General features: G+C 42.9%; 1 protein-coding gene across 1 annotated transcript; it reads right to left on the minus strand.

The window, feature by feature from the left end:
• Positions 1–277: 277 nt before the first annotated feature.
• On the minus strand, positions 278–20095 carry LOC132891514 (LIM and senescent cell antigen-like-containing domain protein 1). The gene is made up of 11 exons (XM_060929177.1): positions 20088–20095; positions 19010–19169; positions 17397–17463; positions 16151–16271; positions 14730–14879; positions 7180–7330; positions 5688–5780; positions 5547–5595; positions 4922–4997; positions 4474–4629; positions 278–697 (listed from the first exon to the last, which is right to left on the minus strand). The coding sequence occupies exons 1-10, from the start codon at positions 20093–20095 to the stop codon at positions 4491–4493; spliced, it is 1014 nt and encodes a 337-aa protein (XP_060785160.1). The 3' UTR covers positions 278–697; positions 4474–4490.
• Between the last annotated feature and the right edge of the window lie 3615 nt (positions 20096–23710).

Genomic DNA, 23710 nt, shown 5'->3' on the forward strand with positions numbered 1-23710 from the left:
TGAAATTTTCACTAACACAACACATTTGTGTTTGTAGGCCTACTTGCTTTTGAGCAATCGAGGTTTGGATAAAACTCCGTAAATTAAAATTACTTTGAAATGGTAGTTTGTGTTTTCCATCACTTTAACTAAATTTAAAAAACTCTGCTTCATTGGACCCCTGGGGGACCCCACTTTAGGAACTTCTGTCATAGTGGATACAAACATGTCTACACACCCCAAGTTAACTCTTGTTAAAACTTGTAAACTTGTGTAACCAGGTTACTGTCGTTTTTTTCTTTCTCTTTTTCCCCCTAAATCATTTCTATTTGTTGACTTCAGTGCTGTTTTTTGTCATAATTAAATGTGGAAAAAGATGTGGCTGATTTTTCTTGGTTTCATTTTCTACATCACAAAATCTTACAACTTTTACATGGGGTTGTGTACACATTTGATATCCACTGTATGCATATATTCAATAAATGTCACAGTGATTAGCCTTGATATGTATCATTATTATTGGTGCATGAGGTAAAGAAACAAATGTCAAAGGTTAGAGCAAATCACTAAAAACACTCCCACTTATTCATGCAACTGAACATTTCATCTATATTTCAATGAATACAGAGACAAAATAGACCAGAGGGAAAATCTGAAGGTCTTGAGATTGCAAAAATATCCCCAGTTGGGATACTTCCATATGAGAACTGCACTCTGTCTAAAAAAAAAAATAAGAAAGAAAGAAAGGATTTTTGTTGGCATGTTCAAGGAAACTCATTCATTTTAAAAAATATTCTTAAAGGAGATATGCAGAACCTTTATTTTTAAATACATTTCTGAGTGGATAGTATCTCCATCCTTGACTCTTGTATGCTGCATAAATGGGAATAAAAAATATATATATTTTTGAGAGTTAACATCAACCGCAAAGTTGGCATTCAAGCTGCCCCGCTGAGCCAGTCAGCCCTGGGTGTGTGACGTCACATCGGTAACTGGTTTTAAGGCTGAGGCCTTTGACAGCTATAGACCAAAGCCAGACTTGGCAGGCGAGAGTGGTTGCAATGGCCTCTTCATTCTGATTTATTGGAGATTCTTTGGATTCCTCAGATAGTAATACATCTGACTGTGATAGTCCTGAAATTGGAGTGTGTGTACATGCTACTGCTATACACGTAGAACTGTATCAGTTCGAACCATCGGGAAGTGAATCCGATAGTAACATGTCGGCCACAGAGGCTCCCACCTTACGAAATAAAGGCAGAGAACAAAGCCGTCTAGAGAATTGGGTGGAATTGAACTGACAGTCTCATGTGACTTTCATTAAAACAGGATAGGCATTATAACTTATGCAACATACATGTACATGCATGCATTTTCACTGATAAAACATAAAAGGCTAATTAAATAATCAGATGAACTGAGACAGTCACTTTCTGAAGCAAATTAAATCATCTTATACCGGTAACTTAAATACACAATACAAGTTACATGTATTAATCTAAATGCAGGTAAACGAATGTTGTTATTATGTAACCAAATGAGAGTCGCATCTTACCCGTCTGTGTTCTCGCTTCTTGAAGGCCAATCTTGTGGCCAATTGTTTTGAAACAATCTGACTTTCAGTTCTTCGTTCATTTGCTTCTTCCACGTAAGGGATATTGCTGCTGAGGCAAGCATATCCAACAGGGGGAAAAAAAGCATATCCAATGGAGAAATCTGATGACTGGTTCACTCATTCTCCATTTTCTCCATACTGAGTACTCCGCCATTACTGCTCGGCTCACACTCCAGGAGAACTGGTGCAACTGAACTTACTTTCCTTTTCTTGTAGTTTTCTTTTCCTTTAATTGTTGGTACTGCACCCTCTTTCAATACAGGCTTATAGTAGGGTGACCAGATTTCCCGAGTCTAAAACCGGGACACTTTGCGTGTGACCGTGATACTCGTGCACGCACACGCGTTTTGATGCAAACATGCGCCGGCTCAAACCATGGCTCAAGCAGGTGCTTTTATCATTTTGTAGAAGCTCACTTTTATCAACATTTCAGAGAATAATCAAGTATTTTCTTGTTATCTACATGTACTCCTATCACAATTCAGTTAAAGTAAGAAAATCAGACAACAGATGTGATGATAGGGAATAGGCCAATAGCCTAAATTTCAACTGATTTATTTCACCTTTGTGAAAACGCCAAGAAAATGCATTGCTTGCATATTAACATCAATATTTTATGCGATGAACTTTTTTTTTTAAACAATAGGCTATGCATTGTAACAGGAACGAGCGCATGAGCCTAATAGTTGTCACCTCCGAACCTTTACCCAAAATGCCTCTGTTTAATCTTAACCAGTGTAGGCTATTAACTATTTTGAAAACATGAACCCTGAGTTGACAACAGCAACAAACAAGTCAAGACAATCTGTGATACAGATTAAAGACAGATGAAACAGATGAAAGACAACAAAAAATGTTTCAGAAACACAGCCACCCAACCTAAAGAAGATGCCATTTTACTGCATATATTTACATGATGAGTGAATTTGCTCCCGTAGTGCTTTATTGCCCGAGAGTCTGCTGTGAAACTGCAAGTAAGTATCGTCGAAATTGGCCCAGGTAATGAGCAAGGCTTCGGGAGTAGCCACGGTCATGCGATTCCTCTCGTCAGTCCAGGTGTTGCTCATGAGTGAAAATATTCGCTCAGCTGGAGCATTGGTGCCAGGTAGGCACATGGCCAACTGGCAAAGCTGGCTGACATTGCTGTAAGGAATCTCCCTACTCTTGAAGTGCGCGAACATCTCCGCCCAGTGCTCATCCGTTTGGCATTGACGCGTAGTAGTTGACAGCCGCTAGCGAAAAAAAAACGTTATAACGCGGCCTCTATATTGCAACATTGTACAAATAGATACATTGTAAGGTTGACTGCGCACACACACACATTGATGTTGAATTGCTAGAAGCTTTATTGACATCTCGTTGGCTATATATGATCGCTGTAACCGGGACAGTTTGTTAGTGTTTGGTGTAAACCGGGACATTTCAGCGTCCCAACGGACCTTTGTCAGGACTGGGGACACGCAACTCAAAATCGGGACTGTCCCGGTCAAACCAGGACATCTGGTCACGTTAGCTTATAGCCAACGCTCCTCAACAGATCAGAGGTTTTGTACGAGTCATCAGTAAAATGTGCCTGTGAATTTCTCGCAAAACATGTCCAAATCTTTGCAGTTTGAACATTCTTGAGCCATGAATGCAACATAAATCCACCTTCTGTCGTGTGGCTGCACCTGCCAGCAACACATTTACATGGCATGGCAATAAATTAGCTCAAAATGGAGGATCGAAGTTGCAGTTAGCGCTGTGTTTTAGTATAGTGAAAATGGCAATGAGACCGATAGCCTTCCTGCTGTGATGTCACAGATGTTAAGGTCATTCACTCAGACCACTACCTATATGAATCATTTTAATCATAAAAATTACTATTTTAGATTTATAGTTCACACTTAAAACTATTCCTATGCCATTCTTGAGGTCTCAAGGAATTTATAAACAAAAAGTGAGGCCATGGTTCTGCGTATCTCCTTTAAATATTAATACACGCATAGACAGTACCAGTCAAAAGTTTGTACACCCCTCCTCATTCATAGGGTTTTCTGTATTTTGACTATTTTCTACTTTGTAGAACAATACTGAAGACATCAAAACTGTGAAATAACATATGGAACATATATGGAATTATGTGGTCAACAAAAAAGTAAAACAAACAAACAAAAAACCCAAAAATGTTTCTGTGACAACCTTCTGTGTTGGGATAATGAGGAACTGGGAGGCAAGTTTCAAGCATAGGCGTGTTTTAATTTTCCTTTCACTTTTCAGTGACTACAAATCTCTCTCTCTCTCTCTCTCTCTCTCTCTCTCTCTCTCTCTCACACACACACACACACACACAGCACTGAGTGGCTCAGCTCTCTGTCTTATAACTGGCTGTGTGAAAGACACACAGAGACATACATTAATAGACAGCTAGTAATTAGACACAGGTCTAACTTGTCACGTTACCTGCTGATTCAAACAGACTCCTTGCCGTTCACAGCTGACACTCGACCACACCCGTTGCCACAGTTTCATATTTTTGATTCTTCAAAGTCATACCTTAATGACACTTTGCACACTTAGTCACTTGGAATGCTTTTCAGTTCGCAGGTGTGCCTCGTCAGAAGTTAATTAATGGATTAATTTCTTGCCTTCTTAATGTGTTTGAGATCAAACAGTAAATAGTAAATAATAAAAATACAGTAAATAGCCCTATTCCTCAACTGTAGTTATTCATATTATGTCAAGAACTGCTCAACTAAGTAAAGAGAAACAACATCCATCATTATTTTAAGATATGAAGTGACTTAATTAATAATAAAAAAAAACCCACTGAATTCGAAGCAGCGTCTAAACTTTTGACTGGTACTGTCTATGATGATGTGAGAGAAAAAGAAACTAACCATTTAAATGGAGAACTTTACAGACAGATACCAGTCTTCTTTCTTCTGTCCTTGGAGTTGTGTTCACGCTTAGCTAGACGGTACCTCAGCTGTGTTGGCATTCTTTCATAGCACTGTTTGCATACAGGCTTCAGATCAAGCTCCACAAACTTATCCCTATATGATTTATAAAGGCCACAATAAAGTCAAGAGAAAGTCAGAAGCAATGAAAAAAGAGATGGATGGTTTCTAAAGCTTTATGTCAGAATCCCTTTAGGAATCTCCTCCATAATTGTAGTTTCTTGCTTCTTCTTCTTCTTATTATTATTATTATCATCTAACAGTAATTTGCCATGAGATATGCATGCAATGTTGAGGCATGGGCTTCTCCAAAAATATGGTGTTAATGTGTGAGATGGTATCACAATTAAAACTGAGTTTTTTTGTGTGTGAATAAACAGAATCTTACTTCAGGGTCAGTTTCGAACTGCAAGTGGAACAGGAAAAGCAGTTGATGCACCAGGCTTTATTTAGTGCTGAAATGACTTGAAGAAAAATAAAGAGTTGAACAGACTCTGTGTATCTACAGGTTTGTGCACAGTTGATGTAACAATAAAACTTTCTGTATAGGATCCATCCAGTCTCTCTCAACCTGTCTGGAGTAACTTTTGATATCTAGTATAACATTATTAAAAAAAAAAAAAAAACACTTAACTTTAATCATCAAGGTTTAAAACCTTCTCTAAACATTTTATGTATTTGAGAAATTGTCACCTGCACTGTAATCAAATTACTCATAAAGCACTTTGTTTACTACACATAAGGAGGACATATGACAAGGCTTCAGGTAATTGCAGCAATTTTAAATTAATTAATTTAATTTTTTAAATTTTTTTAATGTTCCTTATAAAATATCCAGATTATACAAATATATGACTCAGATTTATAACAGTAGCATTGTATAATACAGTATATAATACAATATTTTGTGTGTGTGTGTGTGTGTGTGTGTGAGAGAGAGAGAGAGATTTGTTAATTATTCAGTGCAAGACCTTAAAAACAATACAATGTCATTGTGATTTATGATCTTTTACCTTCTCCTTCAATGACACGATTGCAGTGGTGACAGACACCTCCAAAGAGCTAAAGAAAAAGCAATGTTTAATTACATTTATTTTAATTCTTTCCTTTTGAATATAAATCTGTCATATGGAAGCAAATGCTTTGGTTCGTACCAGATTGTAGTGGGTCTCGCAATAAGCCAGGCCTTTGCGTTCATAATGTTGATGGCCAAAGAAAGGTTTCTCACACTTGGCACACACAAAATGCTACAACACACACACACAAAATACTTCGTGTAAAATACTACTATTGACCTTTAAAGCACTGAATGGTCTAGCACCACAGTACCTGAGCGAACTTCTGGTCCTTTATGACCCGCCATACCTACTTAGATCAAAAGGTGCAGGCTATCTGCTGGTACCTCATATAGTAAAGCCGACATCACGAGGCAGAGCCTCTTCTTACAAAGCCCCACACTTATGGAACAGCCTTCCAAGTAGTGTTCGGGACTCAGACACAGTCTCAGTGTCTAAGCCTAAGCTGAAAACATATCTGTTTAGTCAAGCCTCTTGTTAATAGCTTTTATTAGGTAAAGGAGTAGATCTGGAGGGTCCTCAGGCATTAGGGTATTTAGGTAAACTGGGATGTATGGATGCTGTCGGCCCCCCACTCACTTGGGTTTGTTGACAGTGTAGTGGCTGGCTGCTTTATGTCCCAGGGCTCCCTCATGCCTGTGTTACCTTCTGGCTCTCCCCTTTTAGTTATGCTGTCGTAGTTAGTTTTGCTGGAGTCCCTGCTTGCACTCAGCACAAAATGAATACTGTTCTTACTCATTAGGTGACATTGGGCATACCTAACAACCTGTGTTTTCTCTCTCTCTCTCTCTCTCTTTCTCTCCCCACCTTCACTCTGTCTGTCCCTCTGAGTTACATGTCGATCCTGAGACACAAGTAAGATGCTGACCTCTTCTGCTCCTCAGACCTGCCTGATCCATCCTGATGCCCTATGTCTGGCTGGAGTCTCATCACATTGGTCCTGTGGAGGACGGCCACATATGGACAGTCAAAAGTCACACTTGGAAGATGGCTCTGGACACTTACACTAATGCATTTATTTCTGAGGACTACGGTTGACTTGCTAACTTTAGGACTGCAGTTGTCATGAACAGTTTTGCACTCAAGTTTGCATCAATGAACAGTTTATAACTTCAACAAAGCAGACTTCATGTTAAAACTATAATGAATTTCCTGGTTTCAGATATACTGTGTGACTCTATAGGACACAGTTATAGAAGCGAGTTATTTATAATCACGCTATCTGTTGTCACCCAAATGAGGATGGGCTCCCTTTTGAGTCTGGTTCCTCTCGAGGTTTCTTCCTCGTGTTGTCTGAGGGAGTTTTTCCTTACCACCGTCGCCACAGACTTGCTCATTGGGGATAAATTAGGGATAAAATTAGCTCATGTTTAAAGTCTTTAATTTTCTGTAAAGCTGCTTTGTGACAGTGTCTCTTGTTAAAAGCACCATACAAATAAACTTGACAGGATTTCATAATTTGCATTTCAAAATTTAATTTCAAGATTGATAATTTCAAACACATTTTCTCCTTCAGGACATGTGTTTTCTGAATAATAATATGTTGTGAAACATGATACGGTGTAAGTACCTCAACATGCCATTGCTTGCCCAATGCATTCACCACTCTGCCCTCTATCGGCCTTCGGCATGCTCCACAGATTGCCACACCCATCTTGTCATGGCACGGCAAGCAATACAGCTCGTTCTTTAGCTCCCTGGCATCAGCAGTGAGTTCCTTACTGAAAACAAGACATACAAATCATTCCCCTAAATCATCAGATTTTATTCTGAGAGTAATGAAGTAAAATAAAAAAAGTGTTTAAAGGTCTCCTTGCATCGTTTTTTCATTAATTGTGCAGTGGTCTCTAGTATGAATGAATGCCCTGTGAGCCAGTTTTGGTGAAAAAAATGCTGTGGTTCTCCTGTTTCAGGCTGTTCTAGTCTACTGGAGGAGTGGGTGGTGGGAGAACGACAGGATTTCAGCTCTTACTCATTAATATTCATGACATGTCAACATGTTACCTCTGATTGGCTAACAGCATTGTGACGCTACCTCCAGTGAGTCAGAACAAGCGAATGTGGGTGTCTTACTACGGTGAGAGAGAAGGAACAAACTGCGAAGGGAAAAATACTGCGCACTGACGTTATTGAGGTGCGACGCGAGGAAATAAGAAAAATTCAACAAATGTTTGGGTTTTTACTGAACAAACAAATGAATAAAATGAATGAGTGACTTAAAAAAAAAAGAATGTGGGTGTTTTTGTAAAAACTGTTTTGATTGGCTATTATGGTCTCAACGTCGATGTTTTGACCAATAACAATGTAGATAACACGAATTTTACATCACATTCAACGAGATTTAAACGAGACTAAAGATAGCGACTTACAAATAATGTGTAAACATCACTGGAGTTAATAAAGTTTGAACAGCATGAAGGAACATACCCCAACCCCCCGAAATTAATTAAAAAAATTCTCAATGGATTTGGCATAATATAAAAAGCTCGTTTTTTATTCAGAAAAAGCAGAAAACTCTCATCCCTGCCTAGCTCGTGACCATGTCATGCATGCTAACGTGAAGAATATGAACGTGCTATTTTGTAATAAAAACCTTCAAACAAAAAGTTCATGTTTTACTTACAACTTGTGAGTTGGTGGTCGATCGTCTTGATGGCACAGATCCAGGGATTAAATGCAACCTCAAAGCAAAACTACTACTGAAGGCACCGAAGTTTGAAAAGTCACTGTGGTTGAAATGATCAGAACACAGTATTAATGCTGCGTTATACTTTGCTGGTGGTGTTCCAAAGATAAATTCCAACCATTTATTCTTCACCTCTTCTGTCTTGGGCAAGAAATGCAATGTTGATGTCTTACTGCCACAAATAACACAGGCACAAACTTGTTCAGACATGTTTTCAACTTGCTGTTAGGTCCTCTTCGTTAGCTACTGACGAGATGGGCTCTGCTCAGTGTTGCCAGATACTGCTGATGTTTTCCAGCCCAAAATATGTTCAAATCTGCCAAAATGCACTTAAAACTGCCCAATCTGGCAACACTGACTCTGCTATCTCTCCTCGCGCTTAAATCTGAACTTCCTTCCCGTGGGCGGTCACAAGCCAAGGTGGGTGAGGCCATGAATACTAATTTACAAAGTGACGTAAGATCGTATGGCTTTTTCAGATCCCCTCGTTTTTCCGACTATTTTCTTTCATAAGCTAATACAGGGAATGGGGGTAGAATTACATTTTCACATGCAGAATGCATATGCAACTCGGAGTGAACTATAGTATTTCAAAAAGAGCCAGTATTAAATGTTTTTGGTGGAAGGGCACCTTTAAAATGTTCAGAAGAGGGGCTCAATTTCTTAATTCTGCCAAACTGGATCAGTACGAGTTATTTATACATTGTTACTTTACATGTAGCTTTCAAATCTGAAAATTTGTTCAAATTTTATTTGCACCATAGGTTGTAATATTGCTTTCTATGTAAATACTACTACTACTACTAAGATTAACAATAATATGAAGTGCAAGAAATTTAGCTGTAATCGGTGATCAGAGGTCTGCCAGGTCTGTCCGGCCTCCTCCCCTGCCATCTGATCCAACTCCCCACCAGGTAGTGATCAGTTGACAGCTCTGCTCCTCTCTTCACCCGAGTGTCCAAGACATACAGTCGTAGATCAGATGAAATGACTACAAAGTCAATCATCGATCTACAGCCTAGGCTGTCCTCATGCCACGTGCACTTATGGACACCCTTATGCTCGAACATGGTGTTTGTTATGGCCAAACCATGCATGGCACAGAAGTCCAACAACTGAACACCACTCGGGTTGAGATCAAGCAGGCCGTTCCTCCCAATCACACCCCTCCAGGTCTCACTGTCATTGCCCACATGAGCATTGAAGTTCCCCAGTAAAACAATGGAGTACCCTCATGGTGCACTGTCTAGCACCCCACTCAAGGACTCCAAGAAGGCTGGGTACTCTGAACTACCATTTGGCGCATAAGCGCAAATGACAGTCAGAGACCATTCCCTGACCCGAAGGCACAGGAAAACGACCCTCTCATTCACTGGGGAGAATTCTGATGTTAGCGCACTGAACTGGGGGGCTACCAATAGCCCCATCCCTGCCTGGTGCCGTTCACCCTTGGCAACTCCAGCATAGAAGAGAGTCCAACCCCTCTCCAGGAAATTGGTTCCAGATCCCAAGCTATGCATTGAGGTGAGTCCAACTATATCTAGTCAGTACCGCTCAACCTCACGCACAAGCTCAGGCTCCTTTCCCACCAGAGAGGTGACATTCCATGTCCAAAAAGCCAGTTTTGTCAGCCAGGGATCAGTACGTCAGGGCCTCCACCTTTGGCTGCCACCTGATCCACAGTGCACCGGACCCTTACGGCACCTCCTGTGGGTAGTGGGTCCACAGGAGAGTGGTTCTGTGTTGCTCATTCAGGCTGGGCCCGGCCAGGCCCCACGGACATAGGCCCGGCTACCAGGCGTTTGCCGACGAGCCCCTCCCCCAGGCCTGGCTCCAGGGTGGGGCCCTGGTATCCCTGGTCCAGGCGAGGGTACTTGGATACTTGTTTTTCCTTTCATAAGGGTCATTTTGAACTGCTCTTTTTCTGACCTCTCATCTAGGACCTGTTTGCCTTGGGAGACCCTACTAGGGGCAATTGCCATGACAACATAGCTCCTAGAATCCCTGAGGCACTCAAACCCCTTCACCATGTTAAGGTGGTGATTCAAGGAGGGGCAGACTTGGCAGGCCCAAAGGAGTAGTGAGGGTATGCTGGGAACATCTGGTGGAGGCTCCCGTCTGTCGGATCTTCAACTGCCACATCCAGCAGTGCTTCAACTGCATACAGGGGGAGGATGGGGACATTGAGTCCAAGTGGACCATGTTCCACACCTCCATTGCTGAGGCGGCCATGCAGAGCTGCGGCTGCAAGGTTGTTGGTGCCTGTCGTGGCGGTAATCCCCGAACCTGGTGGTGGACACCTGTGGTGAGGGGAGCCATTAAGCTGAAGAAGGAGTCCTATCAGGCTTGGTTAGCCTGTGGGTCTCCAAAGGCAGCTGACAGATACTGATGGGCCAAGCAGAATGCAGCTCTGGCAGTCACTGAAGTAAAAACTCGGGTGTGGGAGGAGTTCGGTGAGGCCATGGAAAGTGACTTTCAGTCGGCCTCAAAGAGATTCTGGTAAACCGTCCGATGGCTCAGGAAGGGAAAACAGTGCTGTGTCCCTACTGTTTACAGTGAGGATGAAGTGCTGTTGACTTCAACTGGGGACATCATCCAACGGTAGAAGGAATACTTTGAGGATCTCCTCAATCCCACCTTCATGTTGTCCGAGGAGGATGCAGAGTCTGAGGGTGCTTGGGAGGACTCACCCATCACAAGGGCTGAGGTTGCTGAGGTAGTTAAAAAGCTCCTCGGTGGCCAGGCTCCGGGGATGAATGAGATTTGTGGCAGATCACAGAATCCAGGGACACATGTCGGCCCGGGGGCATTTTGAGTTATTGACAGATTCAGAAAGTACAGTTTCTAAGCTTTCCAATGATGCCTTCCATGTGGAGATCTGACAATATTTGAAGAATGTGTGGCCTTTTGAAAGTGTATACTTCTTAAAACAGAAAAGGGAGAAAATCGCCCTCAAAGTTTTCCTTCTCAGCTACTCTGGGTGCAGGGCGGGCACATAATGGTGCTCATTTGCATGACATTAAGGAAAGCTCTACCCCCTACGAGCTAGCACGATGCTACTTTCATGTAAACAAAGATCACCACGTCAATTTTCCTTCCATGCAAAGCATGCCCAACACAATTATGAAGTACAAAAATAAGTCCTAAAGTATACTTTAATGTTTTGTGGTTGAAAAATTACTCACACCGTAAGAAAGAAAGATAGCATGATGATGACACAACTAACACAACACTAGTTTCATGTAAAGCCTCGGTCACAACCGGCTGTGCGGTACGCGCTCCTACGGCCGGTCTACACGCAAAAAATGCAAGAAACACGCGGAGAGCGCGCATGAAACGCACGAGAGCGCGCGTGTGAAAAGCACGAGAGCACACGTGTGATGTGCTGATTTTCGAGCCGCAGACCGGCCACAGAGGTTCTTTGTCATGTCAAACAAACTCTACGGGCGCTTACGTTTTTTTCAGGTTGCAAGACAAACTTACGGCCAACGCGCGTCTTTCTCCGTGAACAAAAAAAAAACGCAGCGATTTGGGAAACGCCAAAAATCACATGGCCAAAAAATCGTACGTCCGGTTGTGACCTAGGCTTAACCAAACCACAACACTCTCCGTTACATGCAAAAATAACCACACAGCCTTAGATTAATAAACTTACCCCATCAGAAAGAGAAACGGCGCCTTGCACACACCAATGCCTCCGATGGAATGTAGTCCTAGAACGGTCCGTGTATCATCCAATCATTCAAGTATTCCATTCAATCTGGAAAACGAGGTTGCGGTTTTTTTTTGCTAGAAATGGTGATCTCCAATGTAAATACCATGTGTCTGTTTGCTTCGCAGTGTTTGCTCCTCTGCGCTCTGTTTAGTAACTCATTCCATAGTGAAATCACACGCCTGTATGCAGGTTAAGTAGCCATGCGCTCAGCCCAGATCATACAGCTGATTCGCGGAAAAAAAAAAACAAATGACTTGAATCATCATGTGAATGGCCCATATGGTAATTTACCCACACCCCCCAGCAGGCTACAGTCCTGACAAAAATGAGACAATTTGCAACAAAAAATGTATGCTTTTCCAACAAAACAATCTATTATCTGAAATACTGATTGCATTCTTCAAGATCTCAACTTGCACATGATGGAAAAAAACAAAAATCACAAATTAAAAAAAATGCTTCTTTTGCGATTATCTCGGATTTGTTTCAGCCGCCATGTGTCCCTGGATTCAGTGAGGGGTCACATTTGTCCTGAGTTCCTGAAGGCGCTGGATGTTGTTGGGCTGTCTTGGCTGACATGCTTCTTCAACATTGCGTGGAGGTTGGGGACAGTGCCTCTGGATTGGCAGACTGGGGTGGTGGTCCCCCTTTTTAAAAAGGGGGACTGGAGAGTGTGTTCCAACTATAGGGGGATCACACTTCTCAGCATCCCTGGGAAAGCCTATGCTGGGGTGCTGGAGAGGAGAGTCCAGTTGATAGTTGAACCTTGGATTCAGGAGGAACAATGCGGTTTTCGTCCTGGTCATGGAACACTGGACCAGCTCTTTACCCTTGCAAGGGTACTGGAGGATGCATGGGAGTTTGCCCAACCGGTCTACATGTGTTTTGTGGACCTGGAGAAGGCTTACGACCGTGTCTCTTGTGGTGCCCTGTGGAGGGTGCTTCGGGAGTATGGGGTTCATGGCCCACTACTGCGGGCCATTTAGACCGTGTATGACTGGAGCAGGAGTTTGGTTTGCATTGCCAGCAGGAAGTCAGACTCGTTCCTGGTGCATGTTGGACTCCGCCAGGGCTGCCCGTTATCACCGGTTCTGTTCATAACTTTTATGGACAGAATTTCTAGGCACAGCCAAGGGGCAGAGGGTACCCGGTTGGGTGGCAGCAGGATCACGTCTCTGCTTTTTGTGGATGATGTGGTCCTGTTGGCTTAATCAATCTGTGACTTACAGCATGCACTGGGACGGTTTGCAGCCGAGTGCGAAGCGGCTGGGATGAGGATCAGCACCTCCAAGTCTGTGGCCATGGTGCTCAGCCGGAAACAGGTGGAGTGCCTACTCTGGGTCAGGGGGGAGTTGCTACCTAAAGTGGAGGAGTTTAAGTACCTCGGGGTTTTGTTCACAAGTAAGGGTAATGGGGAGCGGGAGTTGGACAGACGGATCGGGCAGCGTCAGCAGTGATGTGGACACTAAACTGGTCTGTTGTGGTAAAGAGAGAGCTGAGCCAAAAGACAAAGCTCTCAATTTACTGGTCCATCTATGTTCCCACTCTCACCTATGGTCACGAGCTATGGGTAGTGACTGAAAGAATGAGATCACAGATACAAGCAGTAGAAATGAGTTTTCTCTGCAGGGTGGCTGGGCTCTCCCTTAGAGACAGGGTGAGAAGCTTGGTAATTTGGGAGAGACTCAGAGTAGAACCGCTGCTCCTCCACATCGAAAAGAGTCAGGTGAGGTGGCTCGGGCACCTTGTTAGGATACCCCCTGGATGCCTCCCAAGGGAGGTTTTCTGGGCATACCCCACTGGGAGGAGGCCCCAGGGCAGACCCAGGACACGCTGGAGAGATTACATCTCTCGGCTGGCCTGGGAACGCCTCGGTATTCCCCCGGAAGAGCTGGTGGAGGTGGCCGGGGAGAGGGAAGTCTGGGCTGCTCTGCTTAGGCTGCTACCCCCGTGACCCAGATCCGGATAAGTGGTAGAAGATGGATGGATGGATGGATGGATGGATGGATGGATGGATGGATGGATGGTGATCCCAGGGGTCTGAATACCTTAGCAAGTACTTTCTACTTTGCAATTACTGTAAAAACTGCTATTTGTTCAGTCTCTCCAGCAGTCTCTGTCAGTAGAACACAGTGGAGAAACATGATTTGCTTTGTGCTGATGTGGTCTAAATAAATAGCTGGCTTAAAATCTAGAATGAAGTCACAACATAAGTGATATATTGACAAAGACTCTATGGGAACCAACGGTTGGGGGAACCAACAGTTTGAGCTTTTTGTTTATGGCACTGTGTGTCCGTAACATATCGTGCAATGATAAATTGTGATACAAATTTATGACAATTCAAATCTATAAAATAAAAAAATGAATCGTGATTATTATAAGCCTGCATAACCTCTTAGTTTTTCCTAGCTGTACAATAGTATGAATACATATGACTTCACTGTAGGCTGAAGTAACACAGGTCTAATGCCACAAAAACACACAAGAAACAGATCTAAAATGGGAAAAAGCTGTTGTCCAATTGACTGAAAGCTAAAGACAAGAAAACCAAATGGAAGTAGTACAAATGTTCATAAAAGTTTATTAATCAAAGACTGATTTGTTTTTAACTTTCTTTCATTTCCAGATTTAGTTACTATCATACAGTTGATATAATTTGGCCTTACTGTACAGAATTTTTTGTCTACCAGAGAAAAGACAAAATGCTGAAACTCACCCACAGATGCTGCAGTTGAAGTGATCAGGGTGGTACGGATCATTCTTGAAGATGAGTGGCTGTTCATCAATGATGGTATGACACTTCTGGCAAACATACTTGCCAAGGCCACAAGCTCTCTCACGGATGTGGCATGGACGACATAGGTGTCTGTAAACAGTTGAATACAAACCTTCAAAACCTTCTATTCTGATTAAATTATTTATACAAATGCAAATTCAATACTTGGAACCAACTCCAGACAATAATTTGTCGTGAAGTAACAAGGAAACAAGCCACACCAAGCCATGAAACTACTTCTCAGTCAATTGTCTGGTTACTTTTGGACAGATGTGGAAAAAATCCGGGTGCAGAAAGTAAAAACCCTGCCACATTTTTGCTCCAGCCAATTCAATGAACCAGCTGATCCTAATTACCACATCCCCTAAGCCAGGTTGATGAGCTAATTGGTGAAATCACCTGTGTTGAGAGCACAGGCAGAAGGAAAACCTAAGCAGGACTTTTACTTTGTCAATCCAGTTTTTCCACCTCTGCTTTTGGACCTGTAAAAATGGCTGTAATTCCTAAACTGTTCATGCAATATTTTTGCATTCAACACCTTGAATTAAAGCTGAAAGTCACATTGCATCACATCTTGATGGCTTCATTTAAAATCTATTATGTTGGTGTATGAAGTTACGAAAATTGTGTCATTGTCCAAATACTTATGGATCTGACATATTCTCAAGTTTCAGAACGTTATTAAATATAGTATTAACGTGCTTAGCATGCCTAACATGCTTAGAGCATTTTATTTTCAGTCAAGGATTTTGGTGTGCATACTGTAACCATAACAACCATCTTAGTAGCTTTAGCTAGTGTTGATCAACTCGCTTAGCTTGCTGTCTATATCATATTTACTGCCAGTAATGAAAATGAAATAAATACTGGTCGAACTGTGGTTGTGAGGAGGTTGTTTATCTTCGCTGTAGCCATAGCAACAGACAATCAAGGGATTTTGAGCTGTTTGTGTGACTCGGTTGTATGGAGCCATAGTTAAAGTGGGATATGTGGTCATATCACATTGTGGTGGATTTACCCAAAACAGACAATTTGTTATTTGTAGTTGCACTGTCAAATTCAGTCCCTCCCGTGCCAGGATCTGGTCTTCCCAGGCAGTCTCCTGTCTGAGTACAGTACTAACCAGGCCCTTAAGGCGCATTGGGCAGTGTGAATCTTCGTTTCTATAGCCCTCAGCCTCTCGTTTATTACATAGCTAGGGTTACAGTGAGGTGCCAGTCCTCTGGTAGTAGTTGCACTGGAACCCTATACTATTGCCAATGAAATAGTTTCAATTCTGCCTGCACTGGGCCACTTGGCATAGGATTATATATGTAAAATATTAATGGTTATTCTGTCATTTGTTGCCAGGATGTATTTACCTGCCTGCATTCTTTGCAAAACCAACATCAGCAAGCACAATGTGGCAGATATCACAGCAAAAACACTCTGGGTGCCAGCTATTGTTCATGGCCTTAATGACACGACCAGTGATGAATTCCCCTGCACACATCATACAAAGACAAACAATGTACACTGGATTAAAAACATAGAACCTAGATCAAGGGTTCACAAACTTTTTGGACAAATGACCCCAAATGACCATTCAGAAATTTCAGATACTTCAAACCTTCAACCAAAGAAAAATTCCTTGCACTGGCTAACCAATATAGTGGGAAGGGGTGAGATGAAAGATCCAGCTTCAGACCAGACATCATTAATAAAACAAGACAGGTGTGTTGTTATTGGAAAATAATCCACTCTGGAGTGGAGTAATACCAAATGGAGCAAAACAAAGGAGGCTGGTTGATGTATGACTTGACGCATGACTTGACGCATGACTTTGTGGGCATGTGCAGAAGTAGCAGCTGTACAAGCTGATCTTATATACATCTGGAGGAACAAAAAGCCACATCTGTTGTGGATATTGGGATAGCAGAGCCAAACAGCACTGTCCATCAGGTTTCCAAGTTGAACTGCAATGCCTACACAAGTTCTGTGACAGTCAACATAGTGAAAAATACACTCTTCATTTAAACCAAACTTGGATGAATGAATGCATGAATGAATGTGACTCCCAATAAAATTTCAAAATAAAAAATTTTGTTTTGGCAGCACGGTGGCGTAGTGGTTAGCACTGTCACCTTACAGCAAGAAGGTTCTGGGTTCGAGCCCAGTGGCCAATGGGGGCCTTTCTGTGTAAAGTTTGGATGTTCTCCCCATTTCTGCGTGGGTTTCCTCTGGGTGCTCCAGTTTCCCCCACAGTCCAAAGACACACAAGTTAGGTTAATTGGTGGCTCTAAATTGATCGTAGGTGTGAATGTGAGTGTGAATAGTTGTTTGTATCTATGTGTCAGCCCTGCGATGACCTGGTGACTTGTTCAGGGTGTACCCCGCCTCTCGCCCATAGTCACTGGGATAGGCTCCAGCTTGCCTGCGACCCTGTACAGGAGAAGTGGTTACGGATAATGGATGGATGGATGGATGGATGAATGGAAAATTTGGTTTCATCGTTAAATAGATAATAATAATAATAATACTACAGTAAACCCCCAAATCAAATGACCCCCCATATGGGGTCATAACCTCTGGTATTCCAAAATGTGACGTTTCATCTGAATAACTCACCACACTGATGACAACAAGGAGCAAAGAGCATGTGGAAATCATGTTCGCAGTATTTTCTGTCATCAAACTGCAAAAAGAACAGTCAGGGTTTTAGTGCATTGGACAAGGTGTTAATACAGACCTGACATTGACCCCAGTCAACTAATACCATAAAGAAAAAACTAATAAATGAAACAACAACTAAATTAATTATTGTCTGATTAAGACAACTGGTTTAACATCACAGTTTAGAAGCACACTGAGGCTCAGCTTATTTGCTGACACTGAAAAAATAACATTGCTAATAATAATAATGACTTCTAAAACAAATTATATTCACTTTTCATGAATACAGTAACAGCTGTGTTCTGTTTATTCAGTTCTGACGACAATGTGATACAATCTAAAATATACACGAGTTAATACACTTATACTATATGGCCAAAAGTGTGTGGACACCTGACCATATTATGTGCTTGTTGAACATCCCATTTCATATTTATTCCCTCTTTTCTCTTATAATAATCTCCAGACATTTGGGAAGGCTTTCCACGAGATTTTAGGGTGTGGCTGTGGGGATTTGTGTTCATTCAGCTACAAGAGCATGAGTGAGATCTGGTACTGATGTTGGGTGAGGAGGTCAGAGGTGCAGTCAGTGTTCCAGTTTATTGTACAGAGAACTCATGTTCTTTCACACTAACCGTGTAAACTTGGCAAAGCATGTCTTCATCGAGCTCGGTTTGTGCAAAGGGACATTGTTAAGCTGGAACAGGTTTCAGTCTCTTAGATCTAGTGAAGGGAAATTGTAATGCTATGGCATACAAAGACATTTTATACAATTGTCAATTTCAGTTTTTCAATTGTATTTGTATAGTGCTTTTTAACTATAGAAATTGTTAGTTCTATGATAGAATCCCCAGGGACAACATTGGACGGGATGTCCGAAAATGAACTGGCACCAAACAGTTGACAGAGACTTGTAACTAGTTGGTAGAGGATGGAAAGACGCAATAACATTGGCTGTAGATTGAAAGTGCTGGACAAGCATGACTGCCTCATGCGTTGCAAGATGCAGGAGCATCTAAGTAAGTCTAAACACTACCACTCTGCCTCTGGAAAGACTGGGAAAAAAACTGAATTCATAAATTCCTGAATTTCATGAATCCAGAAACGGGGCATGAGACTGTGTTTAATCTTCAGAGAGAAAAGCCTAATTTAAACCATCATGATGATGAACAGGCAGTTTCCAAGGATGTTCACACATGAATGTTAATGAACACGGTCTTTATTTGAGCATCATATCTGGCCACTCCCTCACACCCACATGAAAGTAAAAACCTCATGATTGTGTAACATATCTTTTCTATGTCTTGTTCACCTGAACCTTTCTGGCAAGTGTTCTAAAAATATTTATAGTTCAATAATTGTTCAGTCTAAATAATGCATTCTAATTCAGTTACATACAGTATTTAGTACATTGTAAAGAATGATGCAGAGCCTGAGTTTATCAAGAATCATTTTAGTTTTTGTTGTCCATGTATCATCAATCCCAGAGCAACCAGTATTGCTTCTGTCACTGTCTCAGATGAAATAAATCATGACTCAAGGCAAGAAGAAAAAAAGTGCAAACCTACCTCATAATGTAACCCTTCAGAAAATTGCTGGAAACACTGTGCACACACGAAGCACTGCTCGTGATACAACTCCCCATTACTGTTTACAATTTTCTCCGCAGGAGTGAAGCCGGCTTTGCAAAGCTCACAAATAGCATTCGCAAGGGCGTTTTCCATATTACTGTGGAGACAAAAACAAGGACACGTTGTTGAAACCATTATATATTTGGAGCTTGGTTAAATTTTCTTGAAGTACTTCATGTAATCGGTAACATGACTGATACAAGGCTGTATTTCTAAAAGAATTAAAATAGACTCTTATCCATAAACACGAATAGTATGAGATACTGATGAAGGGACCCAGTCACCTGATTGCTTTTCATTTTCTTTTCATTTCTATTCAGTTTCACTTCTTTGGCTTTGAAATATTAAAGCAGTCTGAAAGCAGTCTGGAAAAGTACCAAATCAAGACACTGTTCTGAAAAATAAAATATACGGTATATGAACTAAAGGTCAGCAAGCCTTTTTTTTTAAAACCAGAATAATATTAACATTAGGGCGGTACAGTGGTGTAGTGGTTAGCACTGTCACCTCACAGCAAGAAGGTCCTGGGTTTGAGCCCAGTGACCGGCGAGGGCCTTTCTGTGTGGAGTTTGCATGTTCTCCCCGTGTCTGCATGGGTTTCCTCTGGGTGCTCCGGTTTCAAGACATGCAGGTTAAGTTAATTGGTGGCTTTAAATTGACCGTAGGTGTGAATGTGAGTGTGAATGGTTGTTTGTCTCTGTGTCAGCCCTGCGATAACCTGGCGACTTGTCCAGGGTGTACCCCACTTCTTGTCCATAGTCAAATGGGAATGGTTCTAGCTTGCCTGTGACCCTGTAGAACAGGATAAGTGGCTACAGATGATGGATGGGTGAATATTAACATTAGCTGATTTTTAACTTAAAGTCAGGAAAAAGTGTCAATTAAGCTGCTGGAGAGAAAACAATATCAGTCATCCATTATCTGTAACCACTTATCCTGTGCAGGGTCGCGGGCAAGCTGGAGCCTATCCCAGCTGATTATGGTTGAGAAGTGGGGTACACCCTGGACAAGTCACCAGGTCATCGCAGGGCTGACACATAGACACAAACAACCATTCACATTCACACCTACGGTCAATTTGGAGTCACCAATTAACCTAACCACATGTTTTTGTACTGTGGGGGAAACCGGAGCACCCAGAGGAAACCCACACAGACACAGGGAGAACATGCAAACTCCACACAGAAAAGCCCCTGTCAGCTGCTGGGCTTGAACCCAGAACCTTCTTGCTGTGAGGCAACAGTGCTAACAACTATAATTAAATGATACAATCCGTGATGATACTCATTAATTCCATTCAGGATTCTGTTTAAATCTTTCCAGTCCAGAAATTCCCCTTGCCCTCAGGTATAACAGAGTTGCTCATTCCCATGCCTTTTTTTTTTAGAAGACAAATCACAAGGCACACATAGTTTCAACAGAGAGGGTGTGGTCAGTTAGCGATGAGGACGACTCCTCAGTGTTTTCTTGGTTTTCTCACCTTGCAGGGAGCCAAATACTCAAATATAGCTATTTAAGCAGTGCTTAAAAGTGGAGCTCCTGATGAGTGTATGAGCAAAATATTTGCAAGGGCACAAAATCAACCTGAACAGAATAATAGTATTATAGCACCATGAATGAACCATTGAATTGTGTCGTGTTGTGTATTTCACCTCAGTAAATTCAAAGATTCAATGATTTTTTTATTGTCAATTCACGATATATCCACGATATATTCACGACATATAGGAGAATCGAAATGCCATTTCTCTCTCACCTTACTTGTAAAAACAGATGAAGATTACAAAAAAAATTATATTAAGAAAAAAAAATCTCCTTCTCACCCCCGGGGGGGGGGGGGGGGGGGGGGGGTTGGTATCCATGTCATCCTCAAGCTCGGGTCCTCTACCAGAGGCCTGGGAGTTTGAGGGTTCTGCGCAGTATCTTTGATGTTCCTAGGACTGCGCTCTTCTGGACTGAGGCTTCAGATGTTGTTCCTGGGATTTGCTGGAGCCACTCTCCCAGTTTGGGGGTTACTGCCCCAAGTGCCCCCACTACCACGGGGACCACGCAACCCTTGACCTTCCACATCCGTTCCAGCTGCTCTTTCAACCCTTGATACTTCTCAAGTTTCTCATGTTCCTTCTTCCTGATGTTGGCGTCAGCTGGGATCGCCACATCCATCACCACCACCCTCTTCTGCTCTTTGTCCACCACCACTATGTCCGGTTGGTTAGCCAGGATCTGTTTGTCAGTCTGGAAGCTGAAGTCCCACAGAACCTTGGCCTTGTTGTTCTCAGCCACCTTCTGTGGTATGGCCCATTGGGACTTGGGTACTTCTATTCCATACTGGTTGCAGATGTTCCTGTATACTATCCCAGCCACTTGGTTGTGCCTCTCCATGTACGCTGATCCAGCTAGCATCTTACACCCTGCTACTATGTGCTGGACTGTTTCAGGGGCTTCTTTGCACAGTCTGCATCTTGGGTCTGATCTACTCTGGTAGATCCTGGCCTCTATGGCTCTTGTGCTTATGGCCTGTTCTTGTGCTGCCATGATTAATGCCTCTGTGCTGTCTGTCAGTCCTGCATTATCCAGCCACTGGTAGGATTTCTTGATATCAGCCACTTCCTCTATCTGACGGTGGTACATGCCATGTAGGGGTTTGTCTCTCCAGGTTGTCTGTTCCTCCTCCTCCTCTGCACTCTCATCAGGGTTCTGCTGCCTGAGACATTCACTTAGCAGTTCATCCTTTGGGGCCATCTTTCTGATGTATTCTTGGATTTTCGATGTTTCATCCTGGACCGTGGTCTTGATGCTCACTAGCCCTCGGCCTCCCTCTTTCCGCTTAGTGTATAGTCTCAGGGTGCTGGACTTGGGGTGGAACCCTCCATGCATGGTGAGGAGCTTTCTAGTCTTGATATCTGTGGCTTCTATCTCCTCCTTTGGCCAGTTTATGATACCAGCGGGGTATCTGATGACTGGTAGTGCATACATGTTGATGGCTCGGACCTTGTTCTTACCATTCAGCTGACTTTTCAGGACCTGCCTTACTCTCTGGAGGTATTTGGCTGTGGTTGACTTCCTTGTGGCCTCTTCATGGTTTCCATTAGCCTGTGGGATGCCAAGGTACATGTAGCTGTCTTGGATATCACCTATGTTGCCCTCTGGTAGGACCTATGCAGAACAGCAGTGGTGATAGCGCATCTCCTTGGTATATGCCGCACTTGATGTTGACTTGGGCAATGGGTTTTGAGTTGGCCTCTAGGGTTGTCTTCCACATTTCCATTGAGTTCTGGATGAAGGTCCTTAGGTTCCTGTTGATCTTATACAGTTCCAGACATTCCAGTATCCATGTGTGTGGCATTGAGTCGTAGACTTTCTTGTAGTCAATCCAGGCAGTGCACAGGTTGGTCTGTCTCTTCTTACAGTCTCGGGCAACTGTTCTATCAACCAGTAGCTGGTGCTTGGCTCCTCTGGTGTTACTGCCAATTCCTTTCTGTGCCTCGCTCATGTATTGAGCCATATGCTTACTCATTTTTGCCGCAATGATGCCTGACAGGGCCTTCCATGTTATGCAGAGACAGGTAATTGGCTGGTAGTTGGATGGGATGGGTCCCTTCTGGGGGTCCTTCATGATTAGGACTGTCCTGCCTTGGGTTAGCCATTCTGGGTGGGTTCCATCCCTCAGCAGCTGGTTCATCTGTGCTGCTAGGTGTTCATGGAGTGCAGTTAGCTTCTTCAGCCAGTACGTATGGATCATATCGGGGCCTGGTGCTGTCCAGCTCTTCATCTTTGACACTCTTTCTTGGACATCTGCCATTGAGATGGTTACTGGTTCTTGTTCTGGGAGGTTGCTGTGGTCAGCTCTTAGGTCCACTAACCATTGGGCATCGGTGTTGTGTGATGCCTTTCTTTCCCATATGTATTTTTCCACCTCAGCTCTTGGTGGGTCTGACCGGTTGTTGTTCCCCTGCCACTGAGAGTACACCTTGGCTGGTTCAGTGGAGAACAGCTTGTTTATTCTCCTGGCCTCTCCCTCCTTGGTGTATCTCTTCAACCGGGTGGCCAGAGCTGTTAGTCGCTGTTTGGCAGTTTCGAGTGCCTCTGGTATGGAGAGTGAGTTGTACTTCCTGGGTGCCCCTTTATTCACCATGTTCCCTTTCTGTAGTTCAGCTAGCTGGCTAACTTCTCTCCGTGCTGCCTTTATCTTGGCCTCTAATCGTCTCTTCCATGGTGGATACTGTTTGTTATGTCCCGAGCCCACCTTGTGTCCAAGCATCTCCATGATTACTGTTGCTGTACTGTGTATCAGCTTGTTGGTCTCAGTGATGGTTCTTGTGGAGATTGTCTTCAGAGCAGCATTCACATCTACTAGTAGATCTTCTGAAGGTACTTGGCAACTCAGCTTCGGTATTCGTCGGGGGCTCCAGGTTTCCAGTTGGGTCTTCCTTCTCAGGTCAGCAGCTCTTGTGTTGAGGCTGTTAGCTGTTGGGGCTTGGTACCCAATCTCCGGTTGTGGGGATGATGACATCTCCCCGCTGACCTGTCTTCCTGGCTCCCCCTTTCATTAATCTCTAGTTGTGATAGTAGATTTCGATTACAGATGTTGGAACACTGGGCTAATAGCTGTTTCTTTGTTAGCCTTGATTGTGGGTT

Source organism: Neoarius graeffei, chromosome 9 (assembly GCF_027579695.1).
Source record: "Neoarius graeffei isolate fNeoGra1 chromosome 9, fNeoGra1.pri, whole genome shotgun sequence".
Taxonomy (NCBI): Eukaryota; Metazoa; Chordata; class Actinopteri; order Siluriformes; family Ariidae; genus Neoarius; species Neoarius graeffei.

Excerpts from the sequence above, each read along its gene's own strand:
- LOC132891514 (XM_060929177.1), bottom strand. Across the intron at positions 17,464-19,009 it reads CTGAAGGGTTACATTATGAG|TTTGATGACAGAAAATACTG; the intron begins GTAGGTTTGCAC and ends TTCTTTTTGCAG. Across the intron at positions 16,272-17,396 it reads TCCTTGTTGTCATCAGTGTG|GGGAATTCATCACTGGTCGT; the intron begins GTGAGTTATTCA and ends TGATGTGTGCAG.